Raw genomic sequence first — 16,838 nt, 5'->3', positions numbered from 1 at the left:
AGATACAGGATTTGTGTTGAACTTTAAGGAAAATCTTATTTGTTTTGTGCTTTTTCCTGGGTATTTTGTCAAAACACAGTTTCTCATGGACTTGTCGAATAATTATTTGTAGCAAAAGTCCTTAAATATTCAGCGACGTACCCTAACCTGTGTCACAATACAGAACAATCTGGTTTCATTGCAGGATTTCACACCATATCGACTGCTCGCTGAATTACACCGTTACGTGTGTTTACCTGGTCTCTAAATCAGAGTAAAAAGATAACTTTGAGGCCCCATACTTTGATTCAAACAAGAAATATTCCGATCACTGAAAGTGATTGATATGAACTTATAACGATAAAGATTGTGTGTGTGTGTTTGTGTGTGTGTGTGTGTGTGTGTGTGTGTGTGTGTGTGTGTGTGTGTGTGTGTGTGTGTGTGTGTGTGTGTGTGTAGTGTGTGTGTGTGTGTGTGTGTGTGTGTGTGTGTGTGTGTGTGTGTGTGTGTGTGTGTGTGTGTGTGTGTGTGTGTGTGTGTGTGTGTGAGAGAGAGAGAGAGTGTGTGTGTGTGTGTGTGTGTGTGTGTGTGTGGAGGCGTGGTATTTTAGCAAATGATATAAGATCATGTGTGTGTTTCAGTGTTTGTTTATTGATAAACATTTAAACTGTATGTTTTCGTTTGTGATAATTTCCCTACAATTATAGCTAGTATCTAATAGGATGAAATATTGTCAGGAATATTATATCAACTTTAAGATTAAGTAATTGACAGCTGATTCATTACATCTTAAGACTTGTGACACCTCAAATTCGACCCAAGATGTTGAGATATTTGGAACACCGCGTAAATTCGGAAGTCTAAAACGTAAGAAGGCAATGGTGTGTCACATAAATATATGTATTTAAATGAGGTCACTGCAATATTCTCTTCCCCTGAACCTCAACTTATCAAACAACAGTGAAGGATGGATTTCCGAAGCATGTTACACTAATAATGAGAAAGAAAGAAACAAATCCAGAGTACATCACCAGAAAAGACAAGCATAAGATTTAAAATAATTTCATTACGCACCATTATCTTAGTTTATGCTATACTTATATGTGTGAACAAAATTTGAGATATAACGGTACATGGGCTGATAAATATTTTGCCAAGTTCAAGATGTCAATGAGATGTCGGATACATTTTACTGTTGCAGAGGATGGGGTGATTGCGGTTTCTAGAGCAGATTAAAGAGTGTCTATGGTTAATGCATGTGTAATACCAAAATAAGGAGAGAGCTACCAGGTCCTTGACCTCTTGTTACACTACAGACAGATCCATCTTGTCTTTCTTCCATAACAGAAAGGGCACAATATAGGTGTAAGGGTAATCTTGGGAAATTTGAGACAGATCCGTCTAATCGTACTCCGAACTGGCGGTAAAAATCCTTCATTTTGAGAATCAACGTCGACCTCTTATGTTGTTTTTTGTTTTATTTATTTTTTTTTTTTCTGACAGTCCTAAAATCTAAAGGGCACAAGCAGGGACCAAGGAGAACCCACATACGATTTTTTTCTAACGAATAGAGATGGCAATCTTTTGTTGTCAAAATACAAGATGGCCTCCTGTCATCCATTTTATTTATAAGTCTCAAGGTCAAAGAATTCACAACTACGAATCTATGTGTCAAACATAATAAAAATTAATCCAATACTTCCCGACAAATAGCGAGAGGGAGCTTTCATAGTCATAATCCTAAATGACCGTCTGTCAGCCATTTTGATTTTTTTTCTGGTCAGTCTCAAAATAAAACTTCTTTCTGAGGGAAACCTACATTCGAAATTTGAGAGAGATTCATCAGGTACGCCTCAAGAAACGACGCGAACAATCTGTCATAGTAAAAGATGGCGACCTGTTAGTCATTAGGTTTTTCTGGTCAATCTTAAAATTGGCAATGCACATCTAGACACTAATGAGATTTGAGATTGACCTATCCAATACCTATCGAGAAATACCGATAAAATTATGACCGTCAAAACCCAAGGTGGCCACATGTCAGCCATCTTTTATTTTATTTTTTTTTCTGAGCTTGGTCCCAAAATGGACTTTGCGCAACAAGGGTTCAAAGAGAACGTTCATAAGAAGTTTGAGACTGATCTATCTCCAGGAATTTCGATTATAATATATGTTGTCAAAATATCAAGACGACCACTTTCACCTGAATGTGTTGACTTCCCTATCCCTAAATTGTTTACGCAGAAAAGGAAATCAAGGGGGCAATTTACCCATCATCATCATCATCGTCATCGTCATCATTCATCATCATCATCATCATCATCATCATCATCATCATCATCATCATCATTCATCGTCATCGTCATCATTCATCGTCATCGTCATCATCATTCTCATCGTCATCATCATTCATCATCATCATCATCATCATCATCATCATCATCATCATCATCATTCATCATCGTCATCGTCATCATCATCATCATCATCATCATCATCATCATCATCATCATCATCATTCATCATCATTCTCATCGTCATCATCATTCATCATCATCATCGTCATCATTCATCATCATCATCATCATCATCATCATCATCATCATCATCGTCGTCGTCATCGTCATCATTCATCATCATCATCATCATCATCATCATCATCATCATCATCATCATCATCATTCTCATCATCATCATCATCATCATCATCATCATCATCATCATCATCATCGTCATCATCATTCATCATCATCATCATCATCATCATCATCATCATCATCATTCTCATCGTCATCATCATTAATCATCATCATCATCATCATCATCATCATCATCATCTTCGTCGTCGTCTTCTTCATCATTAATCATCATCATCATCATCATCATCATCATCATCATCATCATCATCATCATCATTCATCATCGTCATCATCATCATCATCATCATCATTCATCATCGTCATCATTCATCATCGTCATCATCATCATTCTCATCGTCATCGTCATCATTCTCATCGTCATCATCATTCATCATCATCATCATCGTCATCATTCATCATCATCATCATCATCATCATCATCATCATCATTCATCATCATCATCATCATTCTCATCGTCATCGTCATCATTCTCATCATCATCATCATCATCATCGTCATCTGATGGGATAAAAATAAAAAGAACCCATGGGTAACTAAATACACACTTTTATTGTAACATTTGGTATATATGTAGATACAGTTTATTAAAGCATGCGTCTAACACGGTACACAACGTCCTTGCCTCAAAACGAACTGCCAGAAATCAAACGTTGATGATTAGAAAAAAACTGTTAATTACAACCAGAAAATATTTTTTAAATTTACGTTTTCAAGTTGGAAATACATGTAAATTAATATTGGCACGAATCATATGCATTTAATTTGATAAATGTGCGAATTTATCTCATGAAAATAAATTGTGTTAAAGTAAATTGAGTTAAAACAATCAACTTGAATCAATAATCTAAATATGGTCAAAGGCAATCCTTCACTGCACGAAGTTCATTTCATTTTTCAATCTCCGTACTCATATAGAGACATAGGCTAGTCATCGGACACGATACGTACCTCAATAAGGTAAAATGGAAGTAAACTCCATGAAAAAGCAGTGGACATATAAATGCATGCGATGCTTATATATAACAATGGCCACGCCCACCTGGTAAGTATAATATAGGTCACATGAAAAGGATTTCATTTTCGGGGACTGAATAACATAAACGGTGCTAATTCTAGTAAGAGTTTTGAATACCTTACGAAAAAAGATGTGTTCCCAAAATCTCTGATTAAATTCAAATAAAGTATGAGTGTGTATCAAGATTTGTTAATCGTGGCTGCGTTAAAATGTTTTGTGTATTACAGGTCCGAACTGGCTCTTTACAGGTCTGGTCGCCATGGTAGTGCATGCTTGGGAATCATGAATCTGGTCACCATGGAAATGTATGTTCGGGAATCATGAGTCTGGTCACCATGGTAATGTATGTTTGGGAATCATGAATCTGGTCACCATGGTAATGTATGTTTGGGAATCATGAATCTGGTCACCATGGTAATGTATGTTTGGGAATCATGAATCTGGTCACCATGGTAATGTATGTTTGGGAATCATGGATCTGGTCACCATGGTAATGTATGTTTGGGAATCATGAGTTTAGAATTCAGGGTAATGAGTATTTGTATTATAATCCTGTGTTTGGTTGTCATGGTAGCGTATGTTTGGTAACCATAGGTCTTGTATCCAGGGTAATTGTGTACCTATGGTTATCATATGTCTGGATTCCATGTCTATCAATCACACAATGACAGAGAATACATCAAAAGTACAAGTAATTAAAACAGGTGACAATATATTTATACTGTTACCTTACGACTACAGGATGGAAATTTGACGACGATCATTGCACCACTGGTGACGATTACATGGGACAGGGTTCAAACTACAAAATGTAAAACTGACTAGAGATTCAACATGCAATAACGTGCGAATGCTATATTGCGCCCACATGCTATATACAATGACACGGGCATCACAACGAACACTGATGTTGTAAAACAATAACACTCAATGGTACCAACAACTGACCTTAGTCAAACTAATACAATGTGCTTAACTTTCATTTCTCAACATCATAATTGTGATTATATCTCACATTGTCTTTATAATCTTTATGCTAAAATCAAATGAAAAAGAAATAAAAAAAACTTGAATCTAATTAATTTAAGAATGAATTATCATAAAATGGAAATAAACTCCAACGCAGACATCTCCATGCAAATGACTATGCAGATGTTTATGCATATTTATCTGCTATTATTTGTATTACATATTCCCTAAAACAAAAGTTTCAAATGAAAAAATCAATTGAGTATGAAATATTATCATTATTATGGCACAATTAAATAATGGCATACACAAGTGATAACAAAAATAAAACCCATTTATTACATGAGCAAACATACTATATCTATGTCTGAAAGTATGGCAACCTCTATTCTGGCACATCTTAGAAAATAAAAAAAATAAAAAACATATACACATAAATCGCATGCGCTAATTGCACTGCACAATAACCATTGACAGTGGTTATTGGATATGTATGCACTGTATTCAATTGTAAAATATCAGTCGCCAACAATTCATTCTCTTCCGTTTGACAAACGTTTCCATTTTGTATGCATATCTTGATAAACAAAATCTAACGGATAACAATTTCATAAACAATAGGATCATATTATCGGAAGACATGTTGACAGCAAAATACAATTTCATTAAACTGAGGGAGGAAAATATCTAAAAAAAAAAAAAAAAACTCGAAGAAAAGTCAATACAATAACAAACAAAGAGAGGATCAGAGCTCGGTTCAAAAACAGCCTGACCCTCAGAGGGGTCAGAGGTCAAAGATCATCTAGACACTCAGAGGGGTCAGAGGTCAAAGATCATGTAGACGCTCAGAGGGGTCAGAGGTCAAAGATCATCTAATATAGATGTTTATCAACAAATATCTGCAGGATCTCCATCTTACAAAACAATGACAAGCTTGGTGATCAGTCTTTCCTAGTAAAACATATGGATTGAGTGTTTTATATAGGTACTGATTTCAAAGTATTTCCCAATAGATTAGATGCTGTGTATGTACATACACGAGAGTCAGGCTTTTTCAGGCTTTTTTTTTCGTAAAAGGACTTTTTTTCCTGTAGATTTGCCGCTGTACACACTAAATACATTACAGCCCAAAATACATTTGGAACTTATCTTAAGAAATAATTTCAGTTAAAACTTCAGCACTCAGTCATATACAAAAATAACACAGCATCAACAATGACGGATCAGAGATCATATTTAACTAATGTTTATAAAAAAGATCATGTTCGGGCAAATTTTCTGATATATGAGCCTACTGGTAGTAATTCAACAGACTCCACAGCCTCCTTTAGCAGTACAAAGGGAGGTAACACATTCTGTCACACATAATTTAATATCTGTGGTGAACTAAGATGCCTAATGCTTTGTAAAAATGGGTAAAAACAAAAGCAATGCATACACAACCTTCAGATGGCAAAATGTTATCTAAAGAAACATCAGTTTGAATATTTGGTAACAAGTATGAATATATCGCACAAAAAAGTCATGTGGACAAGAAATATGTGCATTGTGACTCTATTGTTTGCACAAATAAAAAAAAATTTTGCTGTATACTGCAGACACATAAGACTACATGATATACTGCATATATGTCAACATTTCACAAATAATCCCAATAATCACACACCTGTTAATGAATGTTTTGGAATCAAAGTTCTACACCACCAAACATATATACACATTATCATTACATTAAACTTTATGGCATTTGTATCTTAAATTTAACTTTGTTAAACTTTGAAAAATATATTTGGGGCTTTTTTCATGCTCAAGGAAGAAGGGGTTGCTGTGCTTATAATTTTTTTTAATTTTCATCAAAATATTTATGCAAAATTTTGTTGCATTCCACTCGATACATCAAGAGGTATCATAAGAGAAAAATCAAAGCAACAGAACAAATTGCTGGCACGAAAAACCAAATCACGATATCAACTTCACCGTCAAAAATGAAGTCCACAAAACAAAAGAGAAAACATCATCAGCGCTCCAACTTCTAACAAAGTATACAAAAATAAAATAAGTAGGATATATTACGCTGGAATCAATCTTATACTGAGTAATGTGCTTCCATTACTTTCATAAATCCTTAAACATGTGTCACAGATATACTCATATATCCTTAAACATGTGTCACAGATGTACTCATATATCCTTAAACATGTGTCACAGATGTACTCATATATCCTTAAACATGTGTCACAGATGTACTCATATATCCTTAAACATGTGTCACAGATGTCCTGATATATCCTTAACGTGACAAATAGATGTACGGTCAGATCACTATGATGTAAAATTTATAATATGGCTTGTATATATTGAGGCATAAGAGTTTAAAACAGATCAGAATTTGCTAGAGATGATATCATAAGCACACAGGCATCAATGACACTAGGTCAAATGCCTGTTATCTAACATTTACAACATCTCTTACCATCACTAGAGTCAACATGCCTTTACAAAAAAGCACAGTGAGATAAAATATAGCGATAGGATTGCACTGCATGATCGAGAGTTCAACAAACAAGTATAAAAAAATCTAACAACATAAAAGCATATGTGAAAATTCTATAAGCAATGGCATAAATTTTGTGAACAACTTGTGAGTAGATCATTAAATTTTATCAAAGTTTGCAATATTCTTCATCAGAAGTGGGCAACATTTCAAATATAACAGTGAAATCAGCCTTACAAAGATTGGCACAAAATGTTTTGCAAATATAACACATCAAGAGTCGCCATCAAACCATCCGCATAACAAATAGCTCAGCCAGAGGTTCAATAGTATCGCTCACCTGGTCTCTTCATCATTTAGGAGTTGGAAATATTGAAACATGGTCAGTCTCAGAGGATTTTTCATAAGTGCTATAATTCTGACAACATAGATGCCTTTTTTGCACTCAGACTTTCACAAAGAATCTTATTCCATTTCCTCAAGTGATATACACAGTTATATCAATTGAAGACAAGTACATATTTAATAAGATTTCGAAAGTTTTAGAAGAATTATTCTAAATGTGTAACATTATAAATCAAATGAATCAGAAAGAACAAGGTTTCGAATAATTGCGCGTCTTTCATCCTTGTTGTGATTCTCTTGACTAGTACCAGAACATGTAATCTTCTGAAAAATAAATCTGAATGAACGGATTGAAAGATGCTTAATCTAAACAAACGGAACATACGTTAAGGATGTTTATGAAAATTTTGAATCAGTTTAATCATGACTTGTGCACTTTGTAATAGGTCTACAATAAACCAAATTTGGTGGATGTATTTATCATTTAATATAAGGTAAACTGAGCTAAAAATACTTCTTAGCACAAATGGAATAGTCCAAAAATTGTGAAAACATTGTACAAAAATCAGTTGATGAATTCCCGATTCAAATTATGTCAAAAAACATCAAATCAATTGAAATTTTCTTTGTCATCTCGAAATCAAGCAAGACTGAACGAACAACAAAAACAAAATCACCAATGTATTGCCCATATCTAAGTTTGTCCAGCTTTGAGCTTTACACTATCCAATGTAGGCGGACAGCTTTCTATTATTGGTTAAACCTCTAGATTTTAATACCATCACAGAGCTTGGGATAGGGAAAGAGTGCAAGATCTAACCTTAACCTTAGCTCTGCCTGGAGTATCATAAGAATCAAGCTCAAAATTTCTAGATTCTTACAGAGCAAAACCTGTAGCAGACAGACAGACAGACAGACCATAGACACCGGACAGATAGACTACAGACACCACATCATGGCATAAAAAATTGACTTGTATCTAGACATCTATATCTCGACCAAGTCACTTGTCATCAATGTCAGGTGATCAGAATATACATTCTGAGTCATCTAAAAGCTTGTCAGTATAGTGTTGAACAGTTTAAACAGGCAACAGACTGCTGTCAGTTGACAAGTATATGTCTTATCAGCAAATGTGTATTTCACATGACATAATAGCTGATTAATTATTCACATTACGGTGATCAAATTCATACGGTTTCACAGCATGTAAACTTGAAGTGTTGTTATAGAAACCATTCTGTATACCCGTATGTCCAGACTGTGAAAAAAGGTTTCCCGCAGGAGACAAATTCTGACCAGATTGCGTAAAACTGAGTCCAGAGTGTGTTATGGTTTGTCCAGACATATTCTGCCCTGACTGTGTTACATTATGCTGTCCTGACTGTGCCATACTTTGGCCCGACTGCGTAATAATTTGTCCTGACTGTGTCATACTTTGTCCCGACTGTGTCAAACTTTGTCCCGACTGTGTCATACTTTGTCCCGACTGTGTCATACTTTGTCCCGACTGTGTCAAACTTTGTCCTGACTGTGTCATACTTTGTCCCGACTGTGTCAAACTTTGTCCTGACTGTGTCAAACTTTGTTCTGACTGTGTCATACTGACAGAAGTAAACGTTTGACCAGAATGTGTAAATGTTTGGACAGCATGACTTATGGTCTGCCCAGAATCTGACATGGCTTGTCCAGACGGCGAAAAGTTTTGGCTGGACTGAGTATATGTTTGAGCAGATTGTGTACTATTCTGCCCAGACTGCGTAAATGTCTGCCCTGGTGGCAACACTGTTTGTCCTGACCTTGAAATACTTCGCCCAGGCTGTAAGTTCATTTGACCTGATTGCGGAAACGTGGGACCACTTGGTGTATCATTCCTTGAAGACTGTTCCATGATTGATTTGTCAGCAAACAGTTTCCGAAGATTCTCATCAACAAGATTTTGAACGAGTCTATGTTCTGAATGTTCAAATTTAAAAGGATCTGGAGAAAAGTGTCGTTCAGAATTCTGTACTGCAGTTTGACTTTTGTCACTAGTTGACTTGTCAGACCCATATTCTTTTTGGCTAGAAGTGTCATCATTTGTGTCTTGTGACGTGTCCTTTGACGCTACAGGAACAGCCATAGCAGCATTACGAGCCATAGGTTCCCCGATTGTTGTGTTTCTGGACACAGAATCCAAGGTAAGATTTCGTGATAAGGATTCTGATGTATTTGGATTTTGTGCTAATGATTCAACAATGGTCGGATTACGAGGCATGGGCGGCACCATAGAGGGATATACGGAGTCCTTGGGTGATTTAATTGTGTGTGTACAATTATGCTTTTTCAGATGGTCTGATCTGTTGAATCCCTTCCCACAAATTTCACATTTGAAAGGTTTATCTGGTGAATGAATGTATTTATGTTTTTTCAGATGGTCTGTTCTATTGAATCCTTTCCCACAAATCTCACATTTGTAAGGCCTCTCCGAAGAATGTGTATCTGTATGTTTCTTGAGGTGATCTGACCTGTTGAAACCTTTACCACACACAAAACACTTAAATGGCTTCTCAGTTGAATGTGTGTGCTTGTGTTTCTTCAAGTGATCAATCCTAATGAAACCCTTCCCACAAATATCGCAAATAAATGGCCGCTCTCGTTCTGGACCATGTATACAGCCATGTTTCTTCAAATGATCCACTCGGGCAAAACTCTTCTGGCACAGGTCACATTTGAACGGCTTCTCTGTAATTTGAGAACAATTGTGGAGCTTTAGATGGTCAGATCTCTTGAAACCTTTTCCACAGAGAACACACATGTACGGTTTTTCTCCAGTGTGAACAAACATGTGTTCTTTAAGATGATCAGCCCTGGTGAAATCTTTCTCACATCTGTCACATTTGAAGGGTCTGTCCTTTGCATGAATTCCCATGTGTTTCTTCAAGTGATCTTTGCGACTAAAATCCTTGTTGCATTCCTCACACTTATATGGTTTCTCTTTTGGGGTTACGCTCTGTACTTTTGCGGCAGTGTCTGGTTTCTTTGTGGTTGTATCCGTGGCAGCAACAGCAGCAGCAATGGCAGCAGTGGCATGTGGCACACAATTATGAGCATTGATGTTGTCCGTTCTCTCAAAATAATCTCCACAAAGAATGCACAGAAATGGTTTCATCATAACCTGCATACTTATACGTTCTCTCAACTGTTCAACAGTGCTTCCATACATCAGGTCGTTACTTTGTGATTTTTCTGTTCGCTGGCGGCAATTATGGTCATTCACATGTGTTCCGTTGAAGCACAGCCCACAAAAGATACACATGAAAGGTTTCACTGTTGTCTGCATGCGGAGCTGTTCCCTAAGGTACTCAACAGTTCCATAGTTGTGACCACATATGTCAGCACTACATGCCGTCGGTTTCTGCTCTGTTGGCATGGGAACACTCTCCTTTAAATGTTCAGAACAGAAGTCACTTCTCCCTGGACCAGCATTGTGCTGTTGCTCACGAATGGACTCAGTAGCGCTTGGACACCTTTCTTGGGGAACTGTGTTGTTACATGATTTTCCCATATCACCAATAGCTCTTGGGTCCTTTAAAGTGTCTAGGACAGCTTCGTTACTGTGCTCTTTATGAGACGGATGTACGACCGGTGCTACCATACTTTTATTCCCATACATACTGTAGTTTGTGTGTTTTACACCAGCCTGCAAGCAGTTGTGGTCTTTCAGCTGTTCTGCTCTCTCGAACGCAGCACCACAACTGTTACATTTATGAGGCATGTTGACAATGTGTGGGGGGACCATGCCATGCATGTTCGCCTCGTCCAGTCCTCGTCCTGTCAAGTAAGATTGATAGTGCATAGGCGACATATAGAATGGGCGAATGTTGGTTTCCTCGTAGATGTTTCGGACAGCTCCATATCGACCGTCTGCGTATCGCATCACTGACGCATCCATGACTGTGACAGTTAAATCACTTGCCTAGGATTTGGCGGCCTCTGTGTCCATAGTGATGATAAATAGAAGAGTTTTGTTGATACTTGATTAAAACAATGATAATGCCCCACTTATTTTAATTTTCCATTTTCTTGAAAGGTTTTAGAGTTCGATAGAGTTTAAGGCATGGTGTATTTACAGATTTGATATCCATCCAAGGCTGAATGATATACCGTAGCTAAAGTTATCCACCACATCCTGGAAAAAAAAGAATATGGAAAAGAAATATTTTGGTAATTCATGAAATGTTTCCATATTTTCTAAAGTCATTATGGTACATCTTGTGCTATATTTGTAATGAATGAAACATTTTGGTTGATGTGTTTTATCTACTTTTTACTCACATTTACTCAGTAAACAAAAAATAATGCAGACGTCTGCAAAGGGATTTGATCATCTGACCAGGAGCTATCTTTTGATGTTTGTTTGAAAAATTGAAATAAAAAAACACAAATACAGTCAATCATTTCTTCCACCAGCCGATGTCACTGACCGCCCCAACTCACTTATTGGTAGCACAATTATTCCAGCATGTCCGAACAACTAATACTACCAATTAGTACTATCTGATAATGCCTTTAAAGTGACATATAGGAAAATAAAAATTACGAAAACACCAATATGTCTGGTGTAATTCTACAGGGACATCTATATGTCTGGTGTAATTCTACAGGGACATCTATATGTCTGGTGTAATTCTACAGGGACATCTACATGTCTGGTGTAATTCTACAGGGACATATATATGTCTGGTGTAATTCTACAGGGACATCTATATGTCTGGTGTAATTCTACAGGGACATATATATGTCTTGTGTAATTCTACAGGGACATCTTTATGTCTAGTATAATTTTACAGGGACATCTATATGTCTGGTGTAATTCTACAGGGATGTCTATATGTCTAGTGTAATTTTATAGGGACATCTATATGTCTAGTGTAATTCTACAGGGACATCTATATGTCTTGTGTAATTCTACAGGGACATCTATATGTCTGGTGTAATTCTATAGGGACATCTATTTGTCTAGTGGAATTTTATAGGGACATCTTTATGTCTGATGTAATTCTACAGACATCTATATGTCTGGTGTAATTCTACAGACATCTCTGTGTCTGGTGTAATTCTACAGGGACATCTATATGTCTGGTGTAATTCTACACAGACATCTATATGTCTGGTGTAATTCTACAAAGACATCTAAATGTCTGGTGTAATTCTATAGGGACATCTATATGTCTAGTGTAATTTTATAGGGACATCTATATGTCTGGTGTAATTCTACACAGACATCTATATGTCTGGTGTAATTCTACAAAGACATCTAAATGTCTGGTGTAATTCTACAGGGGCATCTTTATGTCTGGTGTAATTTTACAGGGACATCTTTATGTCTGGTGTAATTCTACAGGGGCATCTATATGCCTGGTGTAATTCTACAGGGACATATATATGCCTGGTGTAATTCTACAGGGACATCTACATGTCTGGTGTAATTCTACAGGGACATCTCTGTGTCTGGTGTAATTCTACAGTGACATCTAAATGTCTGGTGTAATTCTACAGGGACATCTATATGTCTAGTGTTATTCTACAGGGACATCTATATGTCTGATGTAATTCTACAGGGACATCTATATGTCTGGTGTAATTCTACAGAACCTTCTATATGTCAATCGTAATTCTACAGGGACATCTATATGTCTGGTGTAATTCTACAGGGACATCTATATGTCTGGTGTAATTCTATAGGGACATCTATATGTCTGGTGTAATTCTACAGAGACATCTATATGTCAATCGTAATTCTACAGGGACATCTATATGTCTGGTGTAATTCTACAGGGACATCTATATGTCTGGTGTAATTCTACAGAGACATCTATATGTCAAGTGTAATTCTACAGGGACATCTATATGTCTGGTGTAATTCTACAGGGACATCTATATGCCTGTTGTAATTCTTCAGACATCTTTATGACTGGTGTAATTCTACAGGGACATCTATATGTCTAGTGTAATTCTACAGGGATGTCTATATGTCTGAAGTAATTCTACAGAGACATCTCTTTGTCTAGTGTAATTTTACAGGGACATCTATATGTCTGGTGTAATTCTACAGGGACATCTATATGTCTGGTGTAATTCTACAGAGACATCTATATGTCTGGTGTAATTTTACAGAGACATCTATATGTCTGGTGTAATTCTACAGAGACATCTATATGCCTGGTGTCATTCTATAGGGACATCTTTATGTCTGGTGTTATTCTATAGGGATGTCTATATGTCTGGTGTAATTCTACAGGGACATCTATATGTCTGGTGTAATTCTACAGGGTCATCTATATGTCTGGTGTAATTCTACAGAGACATCTATATGCCTGGTGTAATTCTATAGGGACATCTATATGTCTAGTGTAATTTTACAGAGACATATATATGTCTGGTGTAATTCTACATCGACATCTATATTTCTAGTGTAATTTTACAGGGACATCTATATGTCTGGTGTAATTCTACAGAGACATCTATATGTCAAGTGTAATTCTACAGGGACATCTATATGTCTGGTGTAATTCTATAGGGACATCTATATGTCTAGTGTAATTTTACAGAGACATATATATGTCTGGTGTAATTCTACATCGACATCTATATTTCTAGTGTAATTTTACAGGGACATCTATATTTCTAGTGTAATTTTACAGGGACATCTATATGTCTGGTGTAATTCTACAGAGACATCTATATGTCAAGTGTAATTCTACAGGGACATCTATATGTCTGGTGTAATTCTATAGGGACATCTATATGTCAAGTGTAATTCTACAGGGACATCTATATGTCTGGTGTAATTCTATAGGGACATCTATATGTCTAGTGTAATTTTACAGAGACATATATATGTCTGGTGTAATTCTACATCGACATCTATATTTCTAGTGTAATTTTACAGGGACATCTATATTTCTAGTGTAATTTTACAGGGACATCTATATGTCTGGTGTAATTCTACAGAGACATCTATATGTCAAGTGTAATTCTACAGGGACATCTATATGTCTGGTGTAATTCTATAGGGACATCTATATGTCTGGTGTAATTCTACAGGGACATCTATATGTCTGGTGTAATTCTATAGGGACATCTATATGTCTGGTGTAATTCTATAGGGACATCTATATGTCTGGTGTAATTCTATAGGGACATCTATATGTCTGGTGTAATTCTACAGGGACATCTATATGTCTGGTGTAATTCTACAGGGACATCTATATGTCTGGTGTAATTCTACAGGGACATCTATATGTCTGGTGTAATTCTACAGGGACATCTATATGTCTGGTGTAATTCTACAGGGACATCTATATGTCTGGTGTAATTCTATAGGGACATCTATATGTCATGAAGGATACAGAGGCTGTATTGTTGCTATTGTTTATATTTGTGTAGGTCTCAAAATGCTAAATAATTATCTCTTTTCTATCAACCACTTGGTATAATGTACCTTTCCTATAGAATCGAATGATATACTGTTGCTGAAGTAAGTCATGAGTTGTTTCATCAGAAAAAATGTATTTAGATGTATTTTCAAAAAACGTTTTGATTTTTTTTCAAAGAAGGAAATCAAAACTAAAACAAACATCTTACTGCATTGTGTGCTTTTCTTTGAATATTTTCCCACGGGATATTTTGATAAATCTTAAAATCTAGAAATATTGAAAACGAAGTCCTGTAGACCTATGTGACATCTATTTCAGATACACTGGTGCAGCAACCTTAAGTCCAGCTATTATAAGTTGATTTGAAGATTATGCTTGGCCTATATATGGCAACACACTATAAATATTGCCACATACTTTAGGCCTTGATGGAGGAAACAATAAACAAGACTATGAAATGGAGCTCATGATATTATATATAATGTCCTATATTGCAGCATCTTCATGTAATGCTCAGTAATGTTAAACGGGTTTTAAACTCATCTTTCAGTTAAACAGATGAATACCACTTGTTTACAACTTTAAACACAGTAGTTATAATTTACAGGGACATAAATGTTTGTAAATTTAGCTGTATAGCCGAAATAAGTACAACATAACTGTGACTTAGGTTGCGTAAATTCTCCTACGACGGCACATGTTCGACACCGGAACAAAACACGCGTAACGTATTCCATGAAGTTTAGCATCCAAAGCTCATTCAGTGCAGAAACCATATTCAGATACACTTTAGGGTGACAAAAATTACAATACTTTTAAATCAACTAACATGAATCATTTGTGAGGTGTTGAAAACGATTTGCAACTGCTTTGAATCCTAACTTCTAGGGTGAGTTCCCCAGACAACCTCCTCTAGAGTCAATACATGTAATTCTATCCTCCGTGAATCATACTTTCCATCAAAGGTAAGCATATCGTCGAGCTGTCACTTGAAGTGACCTATACGTGAAAATGACATGTCATATCAGTGTTTAGTATCCTACTTACCTCATATACCGGTACAGCCATGTTTCTGTAACGATATAAATTCATAATACTATGCAGCTACAGCGCCGAGATCTTGTCTTTGTTATAGAGCGGAAGTGCAACTGTGGTTACTTCCCTTGAATAACTGAACAGGCACTTAGCGTATTTAATGTGGTGCAACGAGCACGAAGCTCCTACGTAATTTTGGCTGTTTACAATAAAGTTGTGGCAAGCAAATAGGCAAAATTTAACTTTTTTCTCTTCTGCGTCCCCCATGCACTTCACTTAATGTAATATCCTTTGCTACACATATAGGAAGGTCCAAGGAGAGAATCAAATGTACTTGAAATCAGAACAATTTTTCGATGTGGGAATGTCGGTCTGATCGTCCGAACTTTGAAAAAGTTCTGAAGTTAAAGGGATAATGTTCGTGTAGACAAGCAAAAACTTAACCTTACAAGTAACTCTATAATGCTTTGAGACTGATCAATGCACGTAGGTGTCTCACATGGTGCGTTCATCGAATTCCCTATCTGTTAGGGCGGACATTGACTAGGCGCGGGAGGAGTTTAGTGAGATGAGACCAGGCCAGTAGAGGGTCATTCTCGGCCCCCATCGGATATCGACCTTAACACTATACCATACTGAAATAGTGAAACGAAGAATAGTAACTCTGGGCGATCAGAACTTGATAGTAGTGGAGTTTGAAAATTATGAGATGTGTTTGAGAAGAAGTCACTATGACATGAAAGTCGCGGAAAGCATATATGAAAGAAAGACAAACTTAAAAACAAAAGAAATTAAAGTTAATAGACTCAATAGTTCTAATAAGCGAAACGCATATTTTCGGTTTGAAAATTTTAATCACACCTGTTGGTAAATGTACTCATATTGATTTGTATTTGTATTTCGCAAGTTCTTTTCACAG

General features: G+C 36.3%; 1 protein-coding gene across 1 annotated transcript; it reads right to left on the bottom strand.

Annotated features, from left to right (window-relative positions):
- Positions 1-3,170: 3,170 nt before the first annotated feature.
- Positions 3,171-16,008, bottom strand: LOC132548871 (zinc finger protein 234-like). Its single transcript, XM_060212768.1, has 2 exons — positions 15,932-16,008; positions 3,171-11,634 (listed from the first exon to the last, which is right to left on the bottom strand). Exon 2 carries the CDS (start codon positions 11,395-11,397, stop codon positions 8,626-8,628), a length of 2,772 nt encoding a protein of 923 aa, XP_060068751.1. The 5' UTR covers positions 11,398-11,634; positions 15,932-16,008; the 3' UTR covers positions 3,171-8,625.
- Positions 16,009-16,838: the final 830 nt, after the last annotated feature.

This window comes from Ylistrum balloti, unplaced genomic scaffold (genome assembly GCF_031769215.1).
Source record: "Ylistrum balloti isolate Yb309-2 unplaced genomic scaffold, AGI_CSIRO_Ybal_v1 Utg370030, whole genome shotgun sequence".
Taxonomy (NCBI): Eukaryota; Metazoa; Mollusca; class Bivalvia; order Pectinida; family Pectinidae; genus Ylistrum; species Ylistrum balloti.
The sequence above is the reverse complement of the archived record's forward strand: the minus strand, read 5'-3'. Positions and strand labels throughout refer to the sequence as shown.

What these genes read in the sequence shown, in the direction of transcription:
- LOC132548871 (XM_060212768.1), bottom strand. Translation starts at nt 11,397, where the DNA reads ATGGATGCGTCAGTGATGCGATACGCAGACGGTCGATATGGAGCTGTC.